Raw genomic sequence first — 26,491 nt, 5'->3', positions numbered from 1 at the left:
GGGGCATGCGTGTTAAATACATCTTAAAAAGTCATTTCAGACAAAAATGGGAAGTAGTGTGTGTTCAGACGCCCTCTTCTTGCACAATTTGACGCTACAGGAAGCAAGCCTGGACTGTCTGTCTTCTGTTTTCAAGCTCAGCCAATCCTCTATGTGCGAGGGGCTTCAGCATCATGATATTTAACACACCCACCCTGAACTCCGACAGAGGTATTTCCTCAAGCGCCTGTCAACGGGCAGGCATCACCTTCATACCAGCTGGATGTTCAGGATGAAACGTTGAAACTTTCTCCACATTTCATATTTATCGACGGAAGGAGCTCGATGCGATGCCAGACTTTTTCGAAACCTGCCATGCGTTCATCGCTTTCAACGACCGAACAGCCTCGATTTGTACTGGATAAGAAAAGCGAATGAACTAGTTCATTCTTGTGCAGCTGTGAAACAGATTTCGTGCGTTGTATGTAGCGTCAGTAAGTGGACCGCAGCATCGAGAACACGCACTTTTGTGGATAATTTATCTGATGAGGCTTGACTTAATTATATTTCGCAAATACTTGCAGCAGAACAGCTATTAAATGTTAAAATAGACTATGAGCGATTGTGTCGAGACTGTTCTCGCGTCTCGTCAACTGACTGCACGGGAGGAATTTAATCGCGAGCGCACGTAAATAACTGGATTATTGTTTCGCATGGATGTGGATGAGCGCCTTTCCTAAATAAAACCCCATTTCTGCCCTTAAACTGGAAAATGAAAACGAAAACGTTCCATGTGTTCTTCTCACAAAATTGGGAGCCCGTGTTTTATGTACTGTTGGCGATGTAGTGCGCTTGCTCACTTTTATCCCTGCCATTCCAAACAAGTCATTTCTCGAACAAGAGACCCTGAAGATGATCCTCTTTAGAAAATTCCGCGTCTTGATTCTGATGGTGTTTCTTATAGCCTGCTCTATGCACATTATGATAGACTTGTTACCGAAGCTGGAGAGACGGAGCAGTAGCGCGTGCTCGTGCTCGCACACACCCAGCGAAGAGCCGCAGAACTGGGCTAAGCATCGAGCCAAACCGGGATCAGAGTCCGGCTGGCCTAATAAACACACACTCAGAATACTTCAAGACTTCAGCAACGAGCCGAACTCAAACCTGTCCTCTCACTCGCTGGAAAAGATCACCGTTGGGGACAGACCCGAGGCGTTGAAAAGATTTGAGCAGTTGACAGGTGACGAGAAGAGGCACGCGACGCGGGACTCTACCCTGAAGAACGCAGTTATGAAGGGTTCGAGGCTCTCTGCGCTATTTGACCATCCTTTGTACACCAGGCCATTGCCTACTTTAAATGATGAAGACACTTTATTCAATGTCAACACTGATATAAGATTTGACCCTAAAGCTGCGCAGAACCCAGAGTGGTAGGTTGAGAATCTCAGGGGTTTTCTTTCTGGTTTCCCCAAAATTGATTTACTCATAACAACAACAATAATAAGTGTAGTGATAATATTATCTATCATGATTTGTATTATCTTATAACTTTAAAAATGTTGGACACTTTGACACAGTCACCTCACCTCTGGTAACAGATTACTCTAAATTGTAATGTAGAAAGCTGCTTTGAAATGATATGTATTGTGAAAAGCCCTATACAAATAAATGTGAATTGAATTGAAAGTATTGTTATTATCATCATGCATTTGATCTTGATGATGTCAATAAACTCATGGCATTCAGAACAACATATTATGATTAATCTCTGTAATGGCTTATGAAAAATGCCACATTGTTCATTGCATTTGGGACATGTTGTCTTTCCGTAGGAATGGGGAAGGTAAAGATGTGGATTATGCTCCTACCGGCGAGATGTCCTCAGACTCATACCCAAACTGGCTCCGCTTCCACATTGGGATCAACCGGTATGAGCTTTACTCCAGGCACAACCCGGTCATTGATGCAATGCTGAAGGATCTGGTGTCGCAAAGGATCACAAGTGTTGGTAAGACAATATTTGAGATTATACAATTAAATAGCATTAGAGTTAAACGGTAAATGGGGAAGTGATTTTAGGATTGCAGTAGTTGTGATGCGTGATTTGAGTGCAGCGTTATCTTCCAGTGCTGCTCCTCCTAACAGATTTAAATAGATACTTTGAATGAAGTTTCTCAAAGATAATGGCTAGACTCTTCCTGCACTCTGGCTGCGGATGCATCAATAAAATTGGACTGAGATTCACTGGTAGTGGATTCCAGCAGGGTAAATGAATGAGAAGAGCGTGCAATTTAGACTTAATCAAACGCCGTGCTGTGGAAAAGTATCTCCTGCCAAGCATTCATATTGTCAAGTAGACTTGTGCATGATGGGCTGCATTTATGTGAAGCCCCAAGGTCAATTTCTCAACTTATTTCACGGCTCTCCTGAATACTTGATTCTGATTGGAAGATTGCTGTATTCTGTGGTCAGAATATTTTTGTATAATAACCACTAAACTGCATATTTGACCACTGTCCTTGGCAACCAATCTCACTCGTATCAACCCGCTCTCTCTTTCTTCTCGGATGATAAAATAATTCCTCAAATCAATATTTCATGTCCATTTATTTACTTATTTGCTAAGTAGCTGTGTAATAAGTTACAGAATGCACAGTGACCTGGTCATTATCACAAAATAAACCCATTTAGGATTATCTATTAAGGAACAAAGACCCCCTGGTTGGGATCCATGTTTATTTAATTTTATATCTAAAGGAAGTTGCATGTTAATCTACAGTGATAGTGATCTTTAAAAAAAAAACTGGTATGGGAACAGCAGCCTAATAAGTGACTTGAGGCGGTGTCCCCTCGTTTTCCTTCATCTGTTTGTGATTGCCTGCATATTCATTACAACAATTCATTACAGCTTTTAAAAAAGGTCTTATCTACGTCCCTAAAAGGACAGTGTGTATGGCCAAAATACACTTGTTGTCTTTCGTTTTTTTTTCAACCGTGTATAATCAAAAACAACACTATAACCATCTGCGATTACAGGACAAAGAATTTTCACTATTGAATTTTCACATTGTAATTGCCACTTGCATAACGAGTCTTATCTTAAATCAGCCTGTTCTCACGTAAATGCGTCTCTATAGCACGCATTGTGTATTATCGTGCAATTTATACGCGAAAATGAGTTTTTACGTGCATATGATACGCAGTTTTCGCGTGCATTTGATACGCAGTTCATTTGCGTGTAATACACACGCACCCCACACCACTAATTCTACCCAAACGTATAATACACACGCACCCCACACCACTACTAAACCTACCCTAACCAACCCATGCGTATCCTATGCACGTAAAAACTAATTTTCGCGTATAAATTACACGATAAACACACTGCGTGCTATAGAGACGCATTTAGTGTGATCGGGTAAATGGTTCATTGTAAGAAAGCTCAAGTTGTTTTCCTGAGACGAGTGTTTAGCGCCACTCTTGTTCTCTCTGTAGCAATGAAATCTGGAGGCACGCAGCTGAAGCTCATCATGACATTCCAGAACTATGGCCAGGCGCTCTTCAAGCCCATGAAGTAAGTGATGCAGTAATAGGAAAATGTTAATGAAATGACTAATTTACCCATGGTTAAATATTATAGTTGTGTGAACATCTATAATCTCAGCAGCTTTGATTTTTACATCTTCTGATTGTCTTATGGGAATATTTCCTGTGCTATATAGTTGTTTATACTCTGTTATTAAATCTTCTGACGGACACCATTGTGTGGTACTTTTAGCTCATCTGCTCAATTCTATTTGGATATGTCTGTTATTATAATCGTGTGATAATATGCTGGGATCAGAGCTATTGAGAATGGATTTATAGTCGTCTGCGTAGTGATCCACAATGGACGGATCACATCCTATTTGAAAAAGTAGGTTACAAAGGGAGGGAGGTTGTTTTTACGGATTTGACAACCCCTCAGCACAAATAATAGTTGCCTCCCTGTAATTTTCTGGATCTATAAATGGCAGCAAGTAAATCTTTGGTGTTATTGTCAGATTCAGAGCAGCAGCCCCTCCATCTGCATGCGCCTTAACTATCTGTTTCACAGACACTGCTTATGCTTTCTCTGGCAGATTAGAATTTAATGTCTTAGTGGTCTCATTACTATCATTGAGATCCTCTCTGTTTCCTCAATGGTTTTTCATAGCACCACCAGTTAAAGAGTAATGTATACAGGATGTGGGCCTTGGTGACTGAATCATTTCTAATGTGTTGGTCGACCGTATGTCCTGCCAGCTGAGTGCCTTTATTGGCCATGAAGCTGGTGTTCAGACTGCAGACATCCTGTATTCATAAAGACACGCTTTAGCATTGACAAGCTTTAATATGAGATGGGTTTCCGTGTGTGAGCATGAAATCGAAGAGTTGATCAATTTTCTTGAATTTTATATAGACGAATGTAAAATGTCCATGTTGTTTTCTGTGTTCTTCGATAAAATTTTCAGAATTAAGGAAGCCAAATAGGAGGCACATGTGTCCCAGAGGATTCAGTCGTTCAGAGATGTTCTTGGTGTGTTCTTGGGGAGTATTTAAGGAGAGATGAGAACAATGGGTCTTTGGTGACAAGATGCTGATAAATGTTATTAGAGAGAGGAGGTCTGAGCCCAGGCTGTTCCTGCTATAATTAGCACAGACCAACAAAGACACATTTATTTCTTTTCCAGCCACACGCTAAACACTTCACCCCCATCTTGCTTTTGAGATCATCTTTTCTCTTGCATTCTCCTTTTTCACTGATAGTTTGAAACCCAGGACTTGCTCGACCTTCTTTGAGGACACGATCTCAGATGTTTGCCAGCTAGCACATTGCTAATGTAATCAAATTCAAGATGAAACTTCAAACGTCTTTACTCACCTATGCCTTAGCTTGTAATTGCATTTTATAAATATTGTTTTCATGAACTGATTTGTCTATGTGCTTTCCATGCCTTCTCTGACAAGTCAGGCAAGGACGTGTTCTTGCAACACTTGTGGTTGAGTGGTTGAGTTTCTTTCGTTTTGATTCATGCCCACATGTTCAAATATGCCACACACTCAGATCTTCCTATATTACTGTACAGCCTAATCAGCTTTAATTCTCTTAATCATATTAGCTGAGAAATAATAGAAAACTCTGTCATCATTTGCTCACCTTCATGTTGTTGTCTTCATGTCTTTCTTCCCTGGAGCACAAAATAAGATGTTTAGCAGAATGTTCCTGCTGCTCTTTTCCTCCTAATGAAAGCGAATGGTGACCAGAGGCTGTCAAACTCTAAAAATAAGAGAAAGATCTTAAGTGAATAACGATTTATTTAAAGGTCATATGGTTCTTTTTTATATATATAATTTTTTGGCACATAGTTGCCATTCGCTTTCATTGTATGGAACAAGCAGCCTCAAAACCATAAAAAACATCTCTATTTATGATCTAAAGAACAAAGGAAACTATACAGGTGTGGAGCAGCATTAAATGTTTCATTCATTTATTAATTTATAGCTTGTGTGTTTGGCAGAGGAACTGAGCTCCTGAAATAGAAAACTGGCTAGATTGTTAGCAAATTCCCTATGATCATTTGATAGAATAAAAGCAGCTTGATTGGTCTCAAAAGCGGGTCATTTGGTCTGGAATTCTTATGTGGTTTCTGCTTAGGCTAGTACTTAGGCTATTTAACAGAATTAATGAAACTCTGTGATGAATGGGTGCGTGAGTGGATTAGTGGGTGGACAGATCAGAGGGAGTGATAGTTTTTAAGAACTTCCACAGTTGGGCTCCTCAAGGTTTAATAAAGAAAAGATACAAGAACTCAATGTAGGGGAGGCGAGCTCCTCTGAATGCATCATTGCTCAAGCACTATTTAAAGATAAAGGAGATTTCAATAGCAAACAGACGCGTCTTAAAGGCTGCTCTCTGAGGCATGAAATGCTTAAAATCAGATCTTCCTCTGTTCTGAGATAGAGGCGAATGGACAACAACACAATTGTTCTCATCTGCTTGCGTTGTTTGACATATCCTAGTAAATATCACATGACAAGCACACAACACTGACTTTGAGCAGTGGTTGTCCACTGGTTTTGCTTTAGGACTCAGTTTGTAAGAGTCAATGGAAATCAAATGTCAATTCAAATACTGAAATTTGACAAAAGTTTACTGGATTTTTTACTGAAAATGTATTAATATTACTATGAACTGTATTGGTCCAACAATATTAGGGATGCACCGATATGAAAATTTGAGCAATACTGATAACCGATAACTCTTTAGTTGAAAGCCGATAACCGATATATTGGCCGATAAATCCAAATCCAAATTTGTATTTAATTTTTTAATGTTTTGATCACAAAACAAAAGTCTCACCATCAAAACCCATGTCTCAAGCACACAATTATAATGTTCTCATTATAATTTTATGTAGCCTATATGACAGACTTCACATGTTGGACTAAACTGTATTTTCCTTTTTTAAGTGATTCCAATCATATTTCAAGCCATTCAAAACCATCATGGTGAACTGTGCGCATCTGAAGTGTCTCAGCCGAAGGGAAATAATCCATTATTTATCGGCTTTAATATTTCGGCCATATTTTCTTTTCAGGCCGATACCGATAACGATAAAATTAAAATTGTATATATTTTAGCCGATACCGATATGGTGGCCGATATATCGTGCATCCCTAAACAATATGCAAAATTACTAATTATACACAGATTATTCTAATATAGCTTGAATGTGAACATTTTGTTTTCTCTTGTATTTAGGTGTGTAAATAAATAAAAAATATTGTGTAGTGGGCACAAACCAAAAAAGTAAAGCATATTAAAAATGGTCTTTTTTTAACATATGTAGTTTTGTTATTAGTTTTTGAGGCATAGTTGGCATATTTATTTTGTCATCCTATCTATGGTTGATTATATAGTTAAGTGCATTTTATTATTCACATTTAGCATGTTTTTTTTTTTCATGTTGTCTGCACCCACCAGTTGAGAACAACTAGATAGAATACATCTTAGTATGTGTGCATGACTATGAGTTCCAGAGAGTTTGAATGAAATGAATCAGATGAATGAGTGTTTGCCTGTTATCTCTCACTCATGAAACCTCCATTAGTGTTGATCCACCATGAAGCTGACTGCAGCCCCACTTCCTCAGAAACACTGACATGCTTCATCCATAATTAGCTCCTCCCTGGTCACACTAGACAGGATTTTTGGACAAACATGCTGTCATTGATTAAGCTAATCTGATGAGTCATTCCGTTGCTGCCCGTTTAGCTGTTTGACTGATGAGAGATGCTAATGTAAAATTTATTCTACTTCACCAAGGAGAAAGAGAAAGAATAATTTGAGAGTGGAAGTTCCACCCCTCAGTTAAGAGAACCAATCAGCTTTTTGTTTGTTGCTTACTGTAGAACATCTGTGTGCTTTAGCTGGAACACCCTGAAATATAGATTTTGCTAGAATGGAAATCATTTATAATAAACACAATATTGCAAACAAAAAACAATATATTATGTTATGTTCACAGTTCACTATAGTTAATGATGTATAAAAGACAGAAAACAGTTAAGGAATTTATTGTAAAATAATCCATTTGATTGAATCGCATAAACTACAACCTATATTTTCAATTCAAAATGGAGAAATATTACCAAAACAACTAGTAGTTTGCATCACTGGATATTATGTTGTTTAATATTTCTAAAAAAGTTGTCCTATAATGTTTATCTTACCTCACTCTTAAAACAGTTACAGTTAAAACTGAAGAGTCATGCTGCAATTCACGTTTTGGCTTCTGTGTAGAGTAAAGCCCGCCTTCTATGATTTGATTGGCCATCTCAATCATTTTGTCATTGATGAGCACTGTTAGACCACTTAAGCAGACCATCTTGAAAAGTCTACTTTTAAAACTTTTTGTCATCCTAAAAACAGAGTGGTGTGTAATAGAGTCCATATGTTATTGAAAAGTGATCTTGACAAGCATTTTTTGAGATTTCATTATGTTCCCTTGCATTCCCATTGCCTTAAAGCTACATGATTCCATTCAGGAGTAAAAAATTATGGTAGGCCAGTGGACATTGGACCTAATCATCAAAATAAAAGCTTTTATTTCATAATGAAGTTTCAGCATTTGCAAACATGGATGTCAGAGTCAATCTTTCTTTTTATAAAACTGCAATAATCTAAAATAGCTCCCAGCCACTACTTGACAACCCTTATGCTGTCCATACTTAGAGATTTTTTTTTGGTGTAACATTAACTAGGGCTGGACTGGGACTGAAAAATAGCCCGAGGCTAATCCTGGCCCATCACAAACCAAAGCAGATAATTTCCCACTAAATGTATCACTTATGCATAGAAACTACTGCCTGCTGTTCTTTCTTGTTGATATTGATTTTGTATTGTGTGTGAAAAAGACATGTTTACATTGAAAAGGCATTGCAATTAAATTACACAACAAATGAAAAAATCGATAAAGCTGTATTTTTTTTATGTTCAAATACTTTCTTATATCCCAGATTTATATAAATAAGTCTTGCTTATTAACACTTCCCGAGAAATGTTAACACTGTGGTTCTGTGCATCCCGAACATCACAACACAACCACATTGGCTTGGGTTCGGTGTTTGACTGACCAGTTGGCGAGACACTCGATCTGTCCATTTGGAAAAGCCCCGGTGCCATTAACTTGTCTTTATGTGTTGTGTTTAGTAGCCACAGGATCTTGCTGAAAGCGTCTTAGTTATTTCATGTGGTTTAGACTGATGCTTGATTCATAGTCTCAGAAGCATGTACTTCATGGGTGTCTGTCATAAAATATTACTGTCTGAATGCTCTGAGGTTTTGTGCATCCACAAGGTTAATGATATCTACCCTGGCAGTGCAGTTTCCACAGATCTGTTCCCATCCAAGATATGACTCTCGTGACAGACCTTAAGTCTTCCATAAGACAGCTCAGAGCTCACTCGCATTTGTACTTGTACTCGCATGTGCTTTTGCTTAGTTCTTGTCCTGTCTTTATCAAGACCTTTTTGCAGGTCTTTGACTCAAAAAAAGAGATTCATACCAGCTTAATGCCCCATGAAATTCCGTGTCGCTTTAAAGAATGAATTTTCTCAGTTTTGTTTGCAGTGTTAATTTATTAGAGATAGGTAATTGATTTGACCAATATTTTTTACTGATACATTTCTACAATACTGGGAACTTCGATAAATGGCATAATTTAGTGGATCTCTAAAGATTTGCACCCAACAATGCTAACTGTGCGTTCAAAAGAAAGTGTTCACATGTGAAGTAACGTACTTAATTTAAGAAATATGTAACATTTTAAACTTAGCAGTGAGTCAATATATACGTATATGAAAATAAATATAATGGCATACATCGTTGTTGTTGTTGTTGTTGTTGTTGTTGTTGTTGTTGTTGTTTGGAAGACTAACATTTATTTTTAACTTTGTGTTGAATAAAGTCTAACAGCTAAGTGTAAAGTCTAATATAAAAAGGAATAATACAAATAATATTTATAATGCATATTATATATTTAGTTGTGGTACACTGAAAAAATGTTGCTGCCTTAAATTTTTAAGTACAATCAACTTGGATGTTTAAGTAATTTCAACTTAAATAACATTAAACTGACTTAAAAAAAATTGAGTGTTTAATGTATTTTGATGAGTTAAAGCAATGTAAAAACATATGTTATCATAACTTACCGGTATTGATCATATCATTTACAGTGTACTAAGGGTTTTGAAATGTATTATTACTACGACTACTATACTACTACTAATTATTATTAATTTGTCCGTTTTGCCATTTTTTTCTCCCAAAAACAAACGTTTACAAAAACAATATCAGCCAATCTCTGTCTGTTGGTGTAGTTTTAAAAGCAGATGGGTATATAAGCAGTATCACAGAGCACAACAGCAGAAACGGATCTATTTTATAACCTGTAGTTACTGTCAGTCAAGCACCTCAGGGAATAATTATCTGATAATGAGGCACAAGGTAAAATACTGTTTTCACAGTTGTTAAAATTCTTGATTGTCACTCTTAATTATAACAGCACAGGCGTTACATGCACGATTTTATCTGTTCTCACAAGGACAAATTCCCTAATTGGCCTTGAATGTTCCAGAGTATCTGAAACATAACCCTGAATGAAAGGGATAATTGGGGGACAACAGAATGCACACACCTAGGGGACAACAGAGTACACTAATATTAACTCTGTGAAGCATTGTAGTTCTCTGCAGTGTACTGCAGCTTATGAGCAACACCGAAGCTTTGAAGACATCTGTTCTACAGCTTCAGATAGAGCTGATCTGTGGAGGACGAGGACTGCTCGGCTGAATGGCCTTGACTTTCCTCTTTACTTTCCTCTCACTTGTGTTGGAGTAACTGCGAGGTTGGGTAGACAAAATAAATGATGTAACTGGCCTTGGATTCAAATGCCCACAACTAATCTGTGTTAGCAGGCGGACTCCCTCCCTCTTACCCTGTCTCTCTCGCTTCTTCCCTCACATTCTTTCTATTTCTCCTTCTGCTTCTTCCAGGATTACCGCAGATACTTGTTTGTGTTGTGATAAGCGCTTCACTATATCCAGGAAAAGCACGGTGCATTGTACCTCTTAAGCCTCTGCATCGGGGCTCTTTGCTCCTCTCCATAGACTTTCATAGTGAAGGATCAAGAGAAAAGAGAATAACATCACAGGGTCATTCCTACTGTGCCATACATTTTTATGTCCCCATCATATGTCTTAATATATTGGAACTCACAATGTTTGAGGATTGAATTCATATTAGTTTGATTTTTTTTTATCATGGTATTACAGTTACGTGAACAAACATGGGGTAATATTTCATTCATTTCACCAGTTTGATTTGAGCAGATGCCACTTGTCCCCAGGTACACTAACTTCTGACATAAAACATTTACAGTTTATTAAAAAATATTCTAGATTCAGTTCCTAGAATAAGAAATATTCTGGTTTCATCATATGAAGTCTCTTATGCTCACCGAGGCTTCATTTGTTTGATACATACAGTAAAAAAAGTCAAAAAAAATATTTTGAATATATGGTAAAATATTTATTTTATTATAAATATTTATATTTATTATTTCAATTTTTAAAATAGTTTTCTATTTTAATACATTTTAAAGTGTAATTTATTCCCGTGATGGCAAAGCTGAATTTTCAGCATCATTACTCCAATTTTCAGTGTCACATGATTTGGTGCTCAAGAAAAATGTCTCATTACTATCAATTTAAAAAAAAACAGTACTCAATATTTTTGTTAAAAACATGATTTTTTCCAGGATTCTTTGATAAATAGAAAGTTCAAAAGAACAGCATTTATTTGAAATACAGTTTTTGTAACAATGTAAATGTCTTTACTGTCACTTTTGATCAGTTTGTTGTGTCCTTGCTGAATAAAAGTATAAGTAATATATTCTTACTGATCCCATACTTTTGAATGTTAATGTGTATATTTTCCTAATCTTTTGTAATAACCCATTAACTAACAGAAATCAGGTATTTAATACTCCAGGAAGTGACATCATTTTAAGTGGAAAAACTACAGCCAAAACATCATTATTAGCTATGAATTAAAAAAAAAAATGCAATGTTCTATGGTATTTATTGGTTTCTCATTCAATCTTGGTATGTCAAATTGGTATGATAATACCCACCAACCTTTCAAAAGAGAGCTAAAAAATGTCAAAATGAACTTAACACCGTCATATAACTATGACACGTCTCAATCCTCACTGAGAAATGGCTAACTTAAGCTCTTTATTTCCACCCTGTTAGATGGACCTGTTAATTTTATTGCCAAGTCCAAATGAATAAAGTGTAAGTTGAGCTTGACCAGAGCATTTTTTATAGCCTGCCATACCCTTTCCATAGAAATACTACCTCAAATTACAACTCAAATATATTACATTTTTAAAAGTCATAAGATACTGCATAACAGGAATGACCCAACAATAGATTAACATCTGTTAAAACTGAAAGAGTGACAATTGTCTGCATCTTAGACTATAGGTGTAGTTCTAATGTGCTGTTAGACTGGGAGATGTAGACGAATAACTGAACAGCACTAGAGCAAAACAACTAGCAGAAACCCATTGATCTGTTTACTCAGGATTGCAGAAATAGGCAATAGACCTGAGAAAACATGTGACCCCATTTGTGTTACAGCATATGCAAATATGAGCTTTGGAGTCAAATTTTTGGTTGATGCACATGGTTTTGTGTCTAATCTCCAATCATGCAATGATACAGCCATTATATTTTGGGCATTAGAATAATGCTGTTGCTCAGTTAGAGAATTCAGAGGAAATGGCTTTTGTCATGCGCAGACTATTCACATACACACCTTCACAATAGCCAACACCCAAAAAGCTCTTATTGAGAAACTGTCTCAAAGTTCTCCATAATCCTTGTCTCTACAAACACAGTACCTCCTAAAAAGCAGCTTAACCAACACACATTATATAAGCCTAATGAGTCATTCCAAGAGTAAAATGTATGAAGTTTTTTTTTTGGGGGGGGGGGGGGGGGGGGGGGGGTCAGAAAGTCAATGAAAACTTGCACAACCAGTATATGTATGCACATAATGTATAGAGTGAGGGAACTGCAGGATATTTCTCTATTGTCTACCCTTCCTCTATAATCTATATAGCCTGTAATCTACTCGCTCTTCAGAAAGGCAGTGTGCCACGTACTTCACTCTACCAGTGGGACAGCTGAGGATTTCAGGGCTTGCAGCCTAGCAAATGTGTTTTTTTCCTTCTTTCCCCTGTCTTTTGTGTCTATGCTCTGGGAATTATGAAAGGAACTTCTACAGTATATAGTTGGAAAATGTGAACTCTTCAAACCAAGCCAGCATCAAAAGTGTAGTTAATCCAAGCTTTCTCTCACAAACTTGTTTTTTCCCCCTCTAAAGCATCTCAGACAGTTTCTATAAATGTTTAATGATTTCGATTCTGGCACTGCTTTCCTCAGTGTGGCCGATATGTTTCCTATTGTGCTACGGCCAGCTACTGGATTCCATGTTCTCACCACACGGTCAATAGCGTGTGATTTCAATTGAATTTTAGAGTATTTTGACCCTTTGAACGAAGCTATATTTCATTGTGTTAGATCTCAGAAGGGCAGAAGCCTTTGTCTCTTTTAGTCTGTGTTGATTTAATTACAGTTGCCTGTCTGTCATCTTTTCACAACTATAAAAGAATCAGATAAACCTTAAAGGAATTTTCCAGGTTCCATATAAGTTATCAATCAACTGCATTTGTGGCAAAAACCACAAAAATAATTTCGACTTGAGGCACTTACAATGGAAGTGAATAGGGCCAATCTATGAAGTTAAAAAAGTGCTTTTCTTTGTAAAGTAAAAAAAAAAAAACATTTAAAAAAACGACTAGCACAACTATACAACTAAAAAAAAACACTGATTTATTTTTAATTTCTTTACAGAAAATGATTCCCCTTCAGGAGGGCTTCCTCCTGAAGGGGAAGCCCTCGCGCCTAAGTGAGGAGTAAAAGCGCAATGTCTGTAAACGCCAGTGTTTGTTTTACGTTAGACTGTTGTAACCAGGGCTGGGCCTTTTCTTGCCCTTTAATTCATAGAGCTCTGCTTATCAACTCTCGCTTTACATTTCCACCCACTAATTTACCTAATTTCATGGTGGGATGCTTACCACAGACTCAGGGAGTTTTTTTTCCTGTTCATTGCTTACGGCTGCATTTTTACCTGGGCATGATGTTTGTTATGGGGGATGGAAGGAATACTAAAATACTACTCTGGATTAAAGAAGTGCAATTGTGATGTGTTGACTTTTTAAACAGAAAGTAATCGAACGTGTATTTATGGAGAAGAGGTTTGCATTAGTCTCAGTTAGGGAGTCTGCAACTGTACTGCAGGGGGTCTGGCAATTATTATTATTAGATCTTTGAGGAAAAAATGCATTAAATAAAATACAATATTATGTTCAACCACTTCTACCAATTCATTATATTAAGAAGTTAACATTTAGCTAAATGTATAATTCTCCTTCAATTCAGTAATGGATATTTAAATTGCTTTGCAATGTGAGCATCATAGCAAAGAATGTATATGCATCAAGTTTACGCATCGTATTATAGGCCAGGCTTAAAATGTGACACTCAATTTTATATATTATGTAACAGGGGTCTCTGGCTGTCCAGCAAAGGGGTCATTGGCCTCAGAAGGCTGAAGACACCTGGTCTAAATGGTTTAAACGTATACAACAAAGGGATGCTGCTTTTGCAATTAAGTATGAGAAAATAAGAAAACATGTTGGGCACAAGTCAGGCCTTGCCAGCACTGTTGCCACCAACAGTCAGACCAGACTCCAGCAGTATAATTACTCTAATTGTCTCGGCAATAAATCTGAAGCCAGACATGAAAGAATTCAGGGAACATCTTTAATTATACTCAGTGGGGACCAAATAAGCACTTAGCAACTTAAAATATGTTTTATATAGAATTTATCTGGGGAACGTTTGATTTTAAAATATTTGGAGGAACTCTTCAAAAATGGTGTCTCTTCAGTTTGTTGATGTGCCAAAGCTTAAGCCTCTTTTCACTTCAGAAAACGGTGGCAAACAAGGAGACTTGCCCTCATATCTAAATCATTTCCAAGCACAGGAAAGCTGATTGATTTTGCATTTGAAGCACTTCCAGTGCAATATGTTGTTGTCATCAAGAATTTCAGTGCGCAACCAGTCGGGGCGTCAGGAAACTGATCTTGAGGGTCCACCCCCCCCCCTCCGTGGCGGGACAGAAGAGCGTCTCTGGTGCAGGTCCAGTGTTCTGCTATTGTCCGTTTTCTGATTGCTCCCCCTCAGGGCCTGAGGAGTGGGTGTTGACTGCACGCCTATGGGAAATGCACACTATGGTAGAAAAAGGAGACAGCGAGAGACAGAAGGGATGAAGAGATTTTAGCTCGGTTTTAAAACCTAGTCAGCGACCTTGTGAGTTTACTTAGGCAGCAGTCTAAGTTAACTGAAATCGAACCTCATAAGTGACTAATGTAGAATGCTTTACTTAAGGTGCTGCCACATTAGCGAAGTTTCTGTCAAATGTCATGGTCAAAAAAGTTCCATTGCCTATTGTCAATAGTGTAGCTCACACACAATTCACTTTCAAACCAAGCAGCTTTCTGTTGGTTGGTTAACCCAGCGAATTTGTGTGACCAACTTGAACCCGTTTCAAAATCTGCCTGAGGGAAACTTTCGCCCCCACACAAATTCCTGATCTCATGGATTCCTATTGTAATGACTAGATTTCGTCTGCGAAATTTCACTGAGCAACGGTAAATGTCACACACATTTATACAACCATTCAAAAGTTTGGGATTAGTAAGATTTTATTAATGCTGCATTTATTTGATCATAAATACAGTAAAATACAGTAATATTTAAATATTATTACAATTTAAAATGAATGTTTTCTATTTTAATATATTTAAAATTGTAATTTATTTCTGTGAGTTGGTGCTCAATAAACATTTCATTTTGAAAAAAGTTGTGCTGATTCATATTTTTGTGGAAATGTGATATTTTCAAGATTCTTCAATGAATAGAAAGTTTAAAAACTGCATTTAATGAAATTATATATATATATATATATATATATATATATATATATATATATATAACTCTGTTGGTGAGTCCAATTTCTCAAAAGGCAGAGCTTTCCCTGTAGCCGATAGAGAGGAGTTAAACATGCAAAATATTTATTAATACTTTTCAGTATTTAGGGAAAAATATTTTTATTTTTAATCTACATTTTCACCATTGGATCCTGCTTGCAGCACAGCTGTGATGCCTTAAAATGCTTGCTAGGTTTAGGAGCATAACAAAAGATGACATGTAATAGTGTGATAATGTTATATTGAGAGCAAAGAAGTTTACTTGTCATAAACAGTACAAGGCCTCTTGTATGAGTCTTTCTCAGCAGTGACATTTTTACCGCTGCTGTCAGAGCACCAAGGACAGGAAACAACAGAACACCCTTCTGCTGGCAGATGTTTCTTCCATTCTTAGCGTGGCCTCAGTAAATCCCTTTGGGCAAAGTAGCCAAGCTGTTTACAAGGAAAATAGAGACCAGCATCCCAGCAAAAGAGGAAATGCCTTTTAATCGCAGTCGCTCTTCTGAATTATCTGTACAGCTGCAGCTGAGGTTGACACCATCCTGACCTGAGAAAAACTCTTAAAATGTCGATAAATGTCAAGTGCTTGATCCGAAGCCTGTTGACAGGGTATTATAGAAGAAAAAAAGCATTTAAACATCCTGCCGATTCCCTTTTGTTTTATCGCCGGCATATTTCTGTTTCTGCATGTGGACGGCAGTTTTGCCATCCTTAGAGAAGCAATCACTAAATGCTTTTTATGGAAGCACTATTTGACTATGCTTGTATGGCTTGCAGACTTTCAGTTTCTGTGATGCATTAAATAAATATTGTTTATGTGAATTCTGTAAAGTAAATGAAGTAACATAGACAAAAATAAAATGTTAAAGGCCTCCCTATTATTTCGGCTTCTTCAGGGAGAGACTCACAAACTTGTCTTAATTAGTATAATAGATAATGTATTGGAAGCCTTAGTAATAATAGGTTTGTAATTATTAACAAATAAGTAATGTTTTGCAGAATATGCCGACATTTTCCAGCCGAAGTGTTTAAAGCTGTCACAGAGTAATATTATAGACATTATATGTCAAATTTCCAGAATGATAATCATATTGTACAATAGGTGCATTGGCTTTTCAGTCATGTGAACTATTTCAGTCAAGAAAGGCATCATCTATAATTATTGAATATGATTAACTTGTTTTAATCTTGTTTTGCACATTTAAAAAACATTTGACCCTTGTCCCCTTCATCTGTTGTAACACTTCTGTTTCCTTCCTTCCTTCCTTCCTTCCTTCCTTCCTTCCTTCCTTCCTTCCTTCCTTCCTTCCTTCCTTCCTTCCTTCCTTCCTTCCTTCCTTCCTTCCTTCCTTCCTTCCTTCCTTCCTTCCTTCCTTCCTTCCTTCCTTCCTTCCTTCCTTCCTTCCTTCCTTCCCCTGGGTTAAGGAGTAGTTCAAGATCAAGTAAAACTAAATAATTAGGGATATAATTAATTTAAAAGTAATATTTGTCTCTTGATTTCTAGTCATTGGTGTTATCAATGTTAAAAACTTGTATTTTGAAAATACAATAAGTTGTGGATAAATACTAACAAGAGGCTCTATTTTTTTATTATGTGATTATGTCAAGATGTTAATTCCTTACCATCAGATTAGAATTTTTTTTGAGAATGACCCTTCACCCATAACTTTTCCATTGTGTAACAGTTTCGTTCGCGTCTTGTGTCTTTTGCAGCGTCTTGCGCATGACACCGCATTCTAAAAAAATGTGACACTTAAGTTAACAGAAGTTCAACTTTCCACTCTCCTGCGTCTCAAGTTTTTAACAGCAAAAACGCGTTTTGTGTAAAGAAAACATTTAATAAATAGTTTAAATAAATTTGTCTTACACCTTATAAATATGTTGTTTAAAAAAATTTGAAACATATTTTGTTGTTGAGTCCTAATTTCCAGTGAGAGGTCTGGTGTATGTATTTTCATGTTCTGTATCTGGTGCCAAATCTGGCTCTTAACAGCATCTCTCTATTCTCCACACCCATTCTCTCTTCCCACCCAGATGGATATCACTGCCTTCAGAATGACCATCCCCTCCGGAGAGTTTTTTTCTTCTCTTTCTCTCCCGTGTCTGTCTCGATCTCTCTCGCTGTCTTTCTGCCCTCACGCTGTGCTCTGGCCTCGGATCCTGTCCATTAAGCCATTTCCAGCAGCTCTGTAATATGAAGGAATGGAGTGCCCTCGGCACCCTGACATTCTGGCTGTGTCATCATTAACCTGCCCGTCTGTGTATCTGCCCTCTGCGGGGCTTGCGTTTGCTGCATGGCTGAGGCAGGCGCTGGAATGGCACAAATTATGTGCTTTTTATTAGACGTTGGGGTTATCCTATTAAAGCGAAGGTAGAGTGGGGTGGATATGATATTGAGTGTAAAGCCCTAAAAAGCTCTCTGAATGCCGTCTAGAGATAATCCCTACCTTCACAACACAGACGTGCTCTTTTCTAAGCCATTTCCCCATGCATTTTATACACATTGATCCAAGAGCACTCCTAAACTGCTCACTGAATGCATGGTGGTAGGAGAATAATTATTGCTATATTATCAGCTAAACATTGAGATTTTGTCAGCTCGCATATTTTAATAATCACCCAAGACTTACATTTTTATTTCCCCCTATAACAGTAAAGAAAGCAAAAACAATAAGATAAGTTATGTCACAACCACGAAAGATGCTTTGCTACTTGCTGGCCTTTATTTATTTTATTTTATTTTATTTTATTTTTTTATTTTTTTGTGCCCCTATTTGTCACGGAGTCACCAGATCAGCATGCTCCACCCCCTCGTTCACTTTCCCCGAAATTCTAATTCACCACACCTGCACATCGTCACCCACTCACACTATAAAGAGACACTTCCCCTTCACTTCCTTGTCTGGTCTCGTCCTTACGTGATCCCCCAGACTTTAACCAAACTCTTACCTGTTGCTACTTACCTTGAAGATTCCTCATCAGTGCTTTATCTCTGATCATCCGCTTTCTGTCTTCCATCATCCATCTTCTGTCTCCATCCATCTGCCCGCTGTATCCACAGTCATCATCTACAAACAAGAGATCAAGATTATCCGGTCAAATCAAATCAAATCACCGACCTGCGACATTCACCGGTGAGGCGGAGGATTGCAGCGGATTCCTGTTACAATGTTCCCTATATTTTGAGATGCAGTCTCACCATTTCGCCAACGATCGTGCCAGAGTAGCCTTTGTCATCTCATTGTTATCCGGACGCACGCTACAGTGGGCTCAGTCACTGTGGCAATCCAACGCCACAATCAAAACTTCACTGTCAGATTTCTTCAGTCACTTCAAAGAAGTTTTTGGTCAAACCACATCAGATTTGTCAGTTCATGACCAGTTGTTCAACCTTTGTTAAGACAATAATTCTGTCAGTGCTTATGCTCTCCAGTTTCGCACTCTTGCAGCCGCTAGCGGCTGGAACGAAACTGCACTTCTCACTGCCTTCCGTCAAGGACTCAACACAGATATCCTTCAACTAATGGTCGTGTATGACGACGCCATGGGAATAGAAAACTTCATCCAAAAGACCGTTACGTTTCTCAACGTATCACTGCCTGCTGTTCTGAATCCCGCTGCATATCCTCCGCCTTTGGCACCATCAGTCACCCTTCCAGCACCTGAGCCCATGCAAGTGGACTCCTATCATCTGACACATGTGGAGCGTCAACGAAGAATCCTTAACCAACTGTGCTTGTACTGCGGGAGATTAGGTCACGTCATCACAGGCTGTCCAGTTCGACCACCACGCCCGGTGGTGAGTACTATTCAACTTCCACCTCAAATAAATTCTCTGTCCCGTACTACTGTGCATGTCCTAACCCCCCGCGTTTGTATCTCAGCACAAGCCCTCATCGACTCGGGTTCCGCAGGAAACTTCTCCACCCAACTTCTCCAAAACCTGAACGTCCACAAGAAACGCTGCTCTCAGGATTTGAGAATCCACACTATCCAAGGAAAATCGCTGGGTCGTGGTCGAATCCGGCACTTCTCTCCCACTCTGACGCTCTGAAATCACGTTCATGATGCTGGAAGGATCCACCGCTGATCTCATCCTGGGACGCCCGTGGATGTCACAACACCAACCTTGCATCAACTGGGACACTGGTGAAGTACTCCAATGGAGTGATACCTGCTTTTAATCCTGTCTCTCTTCAATCCAGAAACCTTCAAAGTCTCATTCTCTCTCATCCACAACTCCCTGATCAACCATCACTCTCCATCAACTCCAGCTCCATTGGGAGTCCGGAGGTAGATCACAAGGTGGAGATCCCTCTAGAATATCGGGCGTTCCAGGATGTCTTCAGTAAGCAGTTGGCAACCCAACTTCCACCACATCAGCCATGGGACTGGGCAATCGACCTACTACCTGGGGCAGAGTATATCCACTGTCCATCCCGGAACAGAAGGCCATGGAGGAGTATATCCAGGAGGCACTCCAACAACAATTCATTCGTCCATCTAAGTCCCCTGCCGCTTCAAGCTTCTTTGTTTCCAAATAGGATGGAGGCTTGAGGCACAACCAACACAACCAACTCCCACACAGTCAAATCCACTTCCTGGACGCAGGTCCTGGAAAAACTCCGCCATCATCATCTCTACCTCAAGCTTGAGAAATGCGAGTTCCACACAACCTTAGTCCACTTCCTAGGGTACGTCATCAACCAGCATGGCATCCAGATTGACCAGAGGAAGGTGGATACCATCCAGAACTGGCCTCTACCCACTACCTCTGCTCTTAAAGGCCGGCCCAAGTCTCTGTCCTTAACCTCAGCAGCATCTGAAGCCTTCCAACAGCTCAAATAGGCCTTTCAAACCGCTCCAATCCTGGTCCATCCTAATCCTGATCTTCAGTTCATCGTCGAGGTTGATGCCTCATCTACCAGGGTTGGAGCGGTCCTCTCCCAGCAGCAGGGTGATCTGCACATCGGCACCCACTCACACTATAAAGAGACACTTCCCCTTCACTTCCTTGTCTGGTATTGTCTTTACGGCATCTCACAGACTTTAACCAAACTCTTACCTGTTGCTACTTACCTTGAAGATTACTCATCAGTGCTTCATCTCCGATCATTTGCTATCTGTCTTCCATCTTCTGTCTCCATCCATCTGCCCGCTGTATCCACAGTCATCGTCTACAAACAAGAGATCAAGATTATCATCCAGCTAAGTTCCTTATCCAGTTCAGATTCTTCAATATATACTCACCAGTCATCTCTGCTGTTCCACTCCGTGCCTCTGTTCAATAAAACTCTATTTTTGAACTACTCACCTGTCTGCTTCTCTCTATACCGTGACACTATTATGCTTTTTCAAATATTACCTTTCATGCAGTGTGTAATAATGCTCTTTGTAAATGTAAAAGGTCTGACAGTTTTAAATGTCAAAGTGCACGACAAATAAAGTTATTGTCACATAAAATAAAGAATTGATTTTGAATTGCCAAAATGAGTCGTCATCAGTTACAGTGTCACTTGCTGTTACATACCTAGCATTGAGGAAGCCTTTGGAGCTGAAATTCAGATATGGTAATGGTCATTTTGTTTCTGTCACGCGCTGTAAGCGGTAGACCAATCACAACAGACTGGGCCATCTGACCAATCAGAGCAGAGTAGACCAGAAAGGAGGGGTTAAGAGAGACTGAAACCTGGAACAAACCTTTTTTAGACTCTTTGAGAAATTAGGTGATGTACAATGAATATTACGGGAAAATGTAAGTGTTTTTTTTTTTACCTTGGATGTATGTAAACCTGTTGTAGGAGACCTCCGAAATAAAATTAGAAACCTTTAAAATTGCATAATTGGAGCACTTTAAGATCATGCTTGTTTTGTTTTGTTTTCTAGACATGACAGATTTCTTGTACACTTTTGGCTCTTCAAGACTGAAGAGCCAAAAAAAAAAAGTTATTGGGTTCCACAGGAATTCCAGTTAGAATTCTGTTCCTGCGTTAAACAGAGCTAAGGGCCTGCTCACATATCGCGTCTTTTGCGCGCTCAAGACAAATCGTAAAATGTCTAGTTGATTCATCCTGTGCTGTCAATAATCGACCTTTAAATGCACATATACACACAACACACTCACAGCAGCTTATGACCATTAGGCTGTTGGAATGCTAGACATTCCTGGTAATGCCCCTTAAGAGAGGAGGGAGAATATGGGATATAAATTATGTAAAGCCTTCTCCCAAGAGCTCTGTCATATCCTGCTGTTTCGCTTTTGACTGCGTTGCAGCAAACTCTGTGTTGTTTTCCAGTCAGAAGATAACACCTAATGCTGCGGACCGATATTCGCCTCAGTAAAAGGCTTTTCCACTGTAAGACAAAGGCTAATGTGGTAGCTTGTATTTAACAATAAAGCAAACGTCCCCTTGTAAAGTCAAGAGTTGGTCATCCCCTGAGCAGTTATTCTGCTGTTCCCAGGGTTAGCATTAGCATTGTTTTCCTGCGGTTGAAGAATTGCCTTTGTGTTCTCGGCTGCAGGCTTTAGTCTGAGGAGAGACAATTAAGGTGTGCTACGTGCACTGAGAGCCAAATCCAAAATGGAGGACTCAGCCTGACTAATTAGTGCTAATTGCTGTATAGGCAAAGCAATTTGCTTGTTTTCTCTTCTGTACTGTAAGCCATACATCTTAAGACACCACTTTCCTTTCAGAGCTTTGCAGTGTACCATGAGCATGCTAACACTTATGATTGTTTTAGAGGCATCAGTGATTAATGGGCTTTTTGAAAAGGTGTTGTATTGTCTGATCCTTACATTTTTGTTTTGTAAAGCTTTTTCACTTGACATTTTAGATACAGCATGTAATCACTCATTTTCTGTTCTGTCTTGTTGTTCCTTTTAAGAGAAGAACATGGAGTCGATAAGATTAAGTTATGTCACACCATGAAAGATGATTTGCTACTTGCTGGTCATTTGTATTTTATTTTTTATACATGTACAGTATTACAGCCATCCAATTTTGAGGTTGAGCATGCTTCTATGATTGTCATTCTATACAATTTCAATAAAGATAATAAAAATAAGTGGTCTTTGCGTGGACGGGGGCATCTATTTTTTGACAAATTTTAGGAGTACACTAGATAGAATATAGATGACCTCAGAGCTAAAATCTAAAAGCCATAAAAACTCTCATTTTTGATTTTATGTAGCCTACAAAACTGCTTAGTGAAACTTAGGTTTAGATCGAGCTGTAAAAGCCTGTAATGGATGCCACTACTATCACAAGACAATAAAGAGCATGGAGGTTGCACCAGATACTGAAGTCAATCGTTAAAGTGCCTTGAAAAATGTTAAGGAGAAAAAATATATATTTTTATTGAGATCTTTGTTTGATGGGAATCACAATAACCTCATTATAATTGTTTTCGGCAGAAGGCAAACTCTCAGATGATGCATTTAACATTGACCTTGTCAGGGCTTTGTCCTATTTTTATAAGCAATGAAAAGGACATGTTTGCCTAGAAAAGCATAGCTGAGCACCAAATCAATGAGAAATACTCACCGATCCCATGGGTCAGTTGTAATTATAAATGATAATGGCAGATGCTTTCTTGCTGCTGGAAAGCAGTGGCTCAGTTGGAGCAGTCAATTACTGTACATGGAGGTGCTTGGAACTCCAGTATTGCACAAACTTGACATGACCCATAAGGAGAGTTGGAAATTACAGGGGCTTGGGGCAAAAATGCCACCAAAATGTCTCTATTAGGGGTGTAAGAAAATATCGATACACTGGAATATTGCGATATTATATTTTGCGATACTGTATCGATTCTCAAAAACACTGTATCGATATTTATGTTACTTTAAATCCAAGATTTGAGGCTTTGTGTTAGGTTTAAACCCGACCGCCAGATGGCAGTGTTATCTGAGAACGCAAACTGTGAAGGGGAGATGCAAACATGGGTGAATCGCTAGCGTTAGCCTTAGCAAATCCAGCTCACAAGATGATACAATTTTTCCGGCTCCAGCGTGGTGATTAGAGATATAAATTCAAATGCAGATCCCACTGTTTTTGATTTTGTTTTTACTCAGGCTTTATACATAATGGTGGTATGTTCTTTATAAAAAAATTTTTTTAATTACTGTCTTACAGTATCGCAATATATCGTATTGTACCTCTGTATCGTGATACCTATTGTATCGCCAGATTCTTGGCAATACAAATCCCTAGTCCCTACACAATTAATTTAAATCTTAAATTTGCGAACCAATCAGATGCATTTCTATTGAGCGTATGAATGTAATGATCCAATCAGAGTCGTTTAGTTTAGACCGGTGATAAAGAGTTTTGTTTAGTCCTCACGCTCACTGAATTATGCTCTCTTGCGGATTCTCTCATCATAAACAACGAAGTGCAGATACAATGTAAACGAGATTCGTTTTGCAATGTAGACAACTACACTTCAGTGATTATAATGGAAGTTTTTGCGAGAGTGCATAACTCATGCTAGCTGAAGTCTTGGACCGCTTCAGTGATGGGGAATATTTTTGCTTGCTTTCTGTATTTATTCTCAGTAGTACGAAGAACAAAAACGGTTTTCGAACTAAGACAACCAATGTAAAGTCTTAATTTTCTAATGCATAAAAAGCAATAAACTGATTCATAAATAGTTCTTAACTTGTTTTGTCTGTGTAGCCTACAAGGAAGAGCCAATTTATGTATTAATCAACATTAAAATTATTACAATATCACAAACAATAATGATTTTTCATAAATGGTAAATGTAGGTAAATGTAGGTACTCCATGTAGGTTATTTGCATGCAATTGTCATCTAAATAAACATGCCATGTCAGATGCAGATTCTGTTCCACCTTTGCACTGTTCTGATTTTTGTTAATAAAATTGTATTGATAACAGTCTAAGTAATTAGTTAAATTTACGCATTTGACGTAAAAGACAACAGATACATTAAGGTTATCATAAAAATTGCCCCTGGAAATCAATTCCAGTGGGTAATATAGCTGGGTTTCAGTCACGTGATTATGATGACGCGCGAAATTCAGATGGAGGGCAGGGAGTGAAGAGCGCAATGGACGAGATGGAGGAAAGTCCGTACTGTACTACTTTACACGCTATTACAAGAGAAAGATATAAACAAAAAATCAAACATATGTTGGACGTGATCCTTGCGTTATGAAGAGGAGCGATTTTTCAACTGAATTGAAAGATTTTCCTGACATCGAGGCGGTAGATATCAGCAACTACATTGTCTTACAGACATACTTTGACTTTACAAAGTTCGGAAACGTTACACGTTACACAAACATAGCCACTTAAGTTGTATTAACTCACCTTTGACGAAGTGATCACTGCACACACGGGCATTTTCCCATCCGGCTCCTCCCGACCGCAGACGTAAGTTTGCAAGCCGTTTTCACGGAGTTTTTCAGTCAATTTCTTTAATTTTCCCCCCTTATGAACAACAACTTTTGGTACACGATAAAAACTCCTCGTGGTTTGATCGATTTAAGTAACCATAAACGATGCAAAACATAGGCATTTTGAGTTTGTTATAGTGCTTTCTAAATACAGCAAATCACTTCCTGCCCTCCATTTGCATTTCGCGCCATGGCAACGCAGTGGCGTGACGTCATATGAAAACAAGCTATTGACCCTAAATGGAAAAGTTCATTTCTGGCCCTGCCCATAATTATTCTTAAATTTAGCATTAACTTGGTTCCTTGCAGAGCATAGGCCCTATAATTTCACCAATTAAACAATACAGGTGAAAACAGTAGTATCACATCACTGCATGTTTTACAATATATTTTAATTTAATAAAAGTCTTAAAATAAGTAGCAACTGACAAGCGGGTGTTTGATGTTTCAACTTTATTGGTCATTTTGACAGATGTATTGGCAGTGTGATTCATCGATTTGAATCTCTTTTTGTAACCTAGTTTATGACTGTTATTCTTGGTTAACGTTCAGTGTCACGTTTGGTTTTAGGTCATTACAAATCATGTGGCCCATCTCACCATTTCATCATTAACCCAGCCTGGGGTTTTTTACGACCAGCAGAAAGTGATAAAGCTTGGTAATAGAGATTGACAGGGTCACAGCCTTGATCATGGATACAAGGCTCTATTTCACAGGGCACGCCACCAGAATTCACCCCTCACACAGAGGCGCCTAGGTACGGCATTCATGGCTGAACGCCCCATAGACCTGCTCTTAAACGATACACGTTTATGTTTGAATGACCAAAATAAATGAATAAAGGAGTGAGAGTTTTGATTCAATGAGGTCGGCCAGCCAATGAGAGAGGAGACGAGCAGACCTGCAGGGCAGAGATAGGAGCTATTTGTCTCTGGATGTTAGGCCTGTGTGGATCATGGAGTTTCAGTACGCTGTCTCTCAAGGATGATATTAGGCAGTGGGTAAAATAGGAAATCGTATTTTTAAGCCCATTTTTAAATCAAAGACTTTAATTAATTTGGGCATTTTAAATTTGTGAAAATGAAATACGAGTAAGATGAGAACATTCTGGGAGTTTCTGAGACCTCCAGATTTCAGAGAGTTTGTGATCTAGTGAGGGTCTATGTGTATTGCTGCAATATTTCCACAGAGCCTTATGATAATATAAATATATAATATAAAAAAATAAAAATAAAGAATGACAGAAAAAAATTAATTAACAGTAGTAATGCATTATCATGAATTATAATACATTACAGTCCGTTTATTGTTTATATTTTTTTATATTTTAACGTGAATTTAGTTTTTGGTTATATTAAGTAATAATTATATATATATATA

At 38.3% G+C, this 26,491-nt stretch overlaps 1 protein-coding gene across 1 annotated transcript in view; it reads left to right on the top strand.

The window, feature by feature from the left end:
* The first annotated feature begins 434 nt into the window (after positions 1 to 434).
* The window catches only part of fam20cb (FAM20C golgi associated secretory pathway kinase b), a 48,876-nt gene continuing 22,819 nt past the window's right edge, over positions 435 to 26,491 (top strand). The window contains exons 1-3 of the mRNA XM_056253030.1: positions 435 to 1,409; positions 1,812 to 1,987; positions 3,478 to 3,556. Coding sequence (XP_056109005.1) covers positions 892 to 1,409; positions 1,812 to 1,987; positions 3,478 to 3,556 — 773 coding nt within the window. The 5' untranslated portion in view covers positions 435 to 891. The remainder of the gene's footprint in view (positions 1,410 to 1,811; positions 1,988 to 3,477; positions 3,557 to 26,491) is intronic.

This window comes from Rhinichthys klamathensis, unplaced genomic scaffold, assembly GCF_029890125.1.
Source record: "Rhinichthys klamathensis goyatoka isolate OS25496 unplaced genomic scaffold, OSU_Roscu_1.1 h1tg000101l_1, whole genome shotgun sequence".
Classification (NCBI taxonomy): Eukaryota; Metazoa; Chordata; class Actinopteri; order Cypriniformes; family Leuciscidae; genus Rhinichthys; species Rhinichthys klamathensis.
This window is presented reverse-complemented; position numbering and strand designations above follow the sequence as displayed.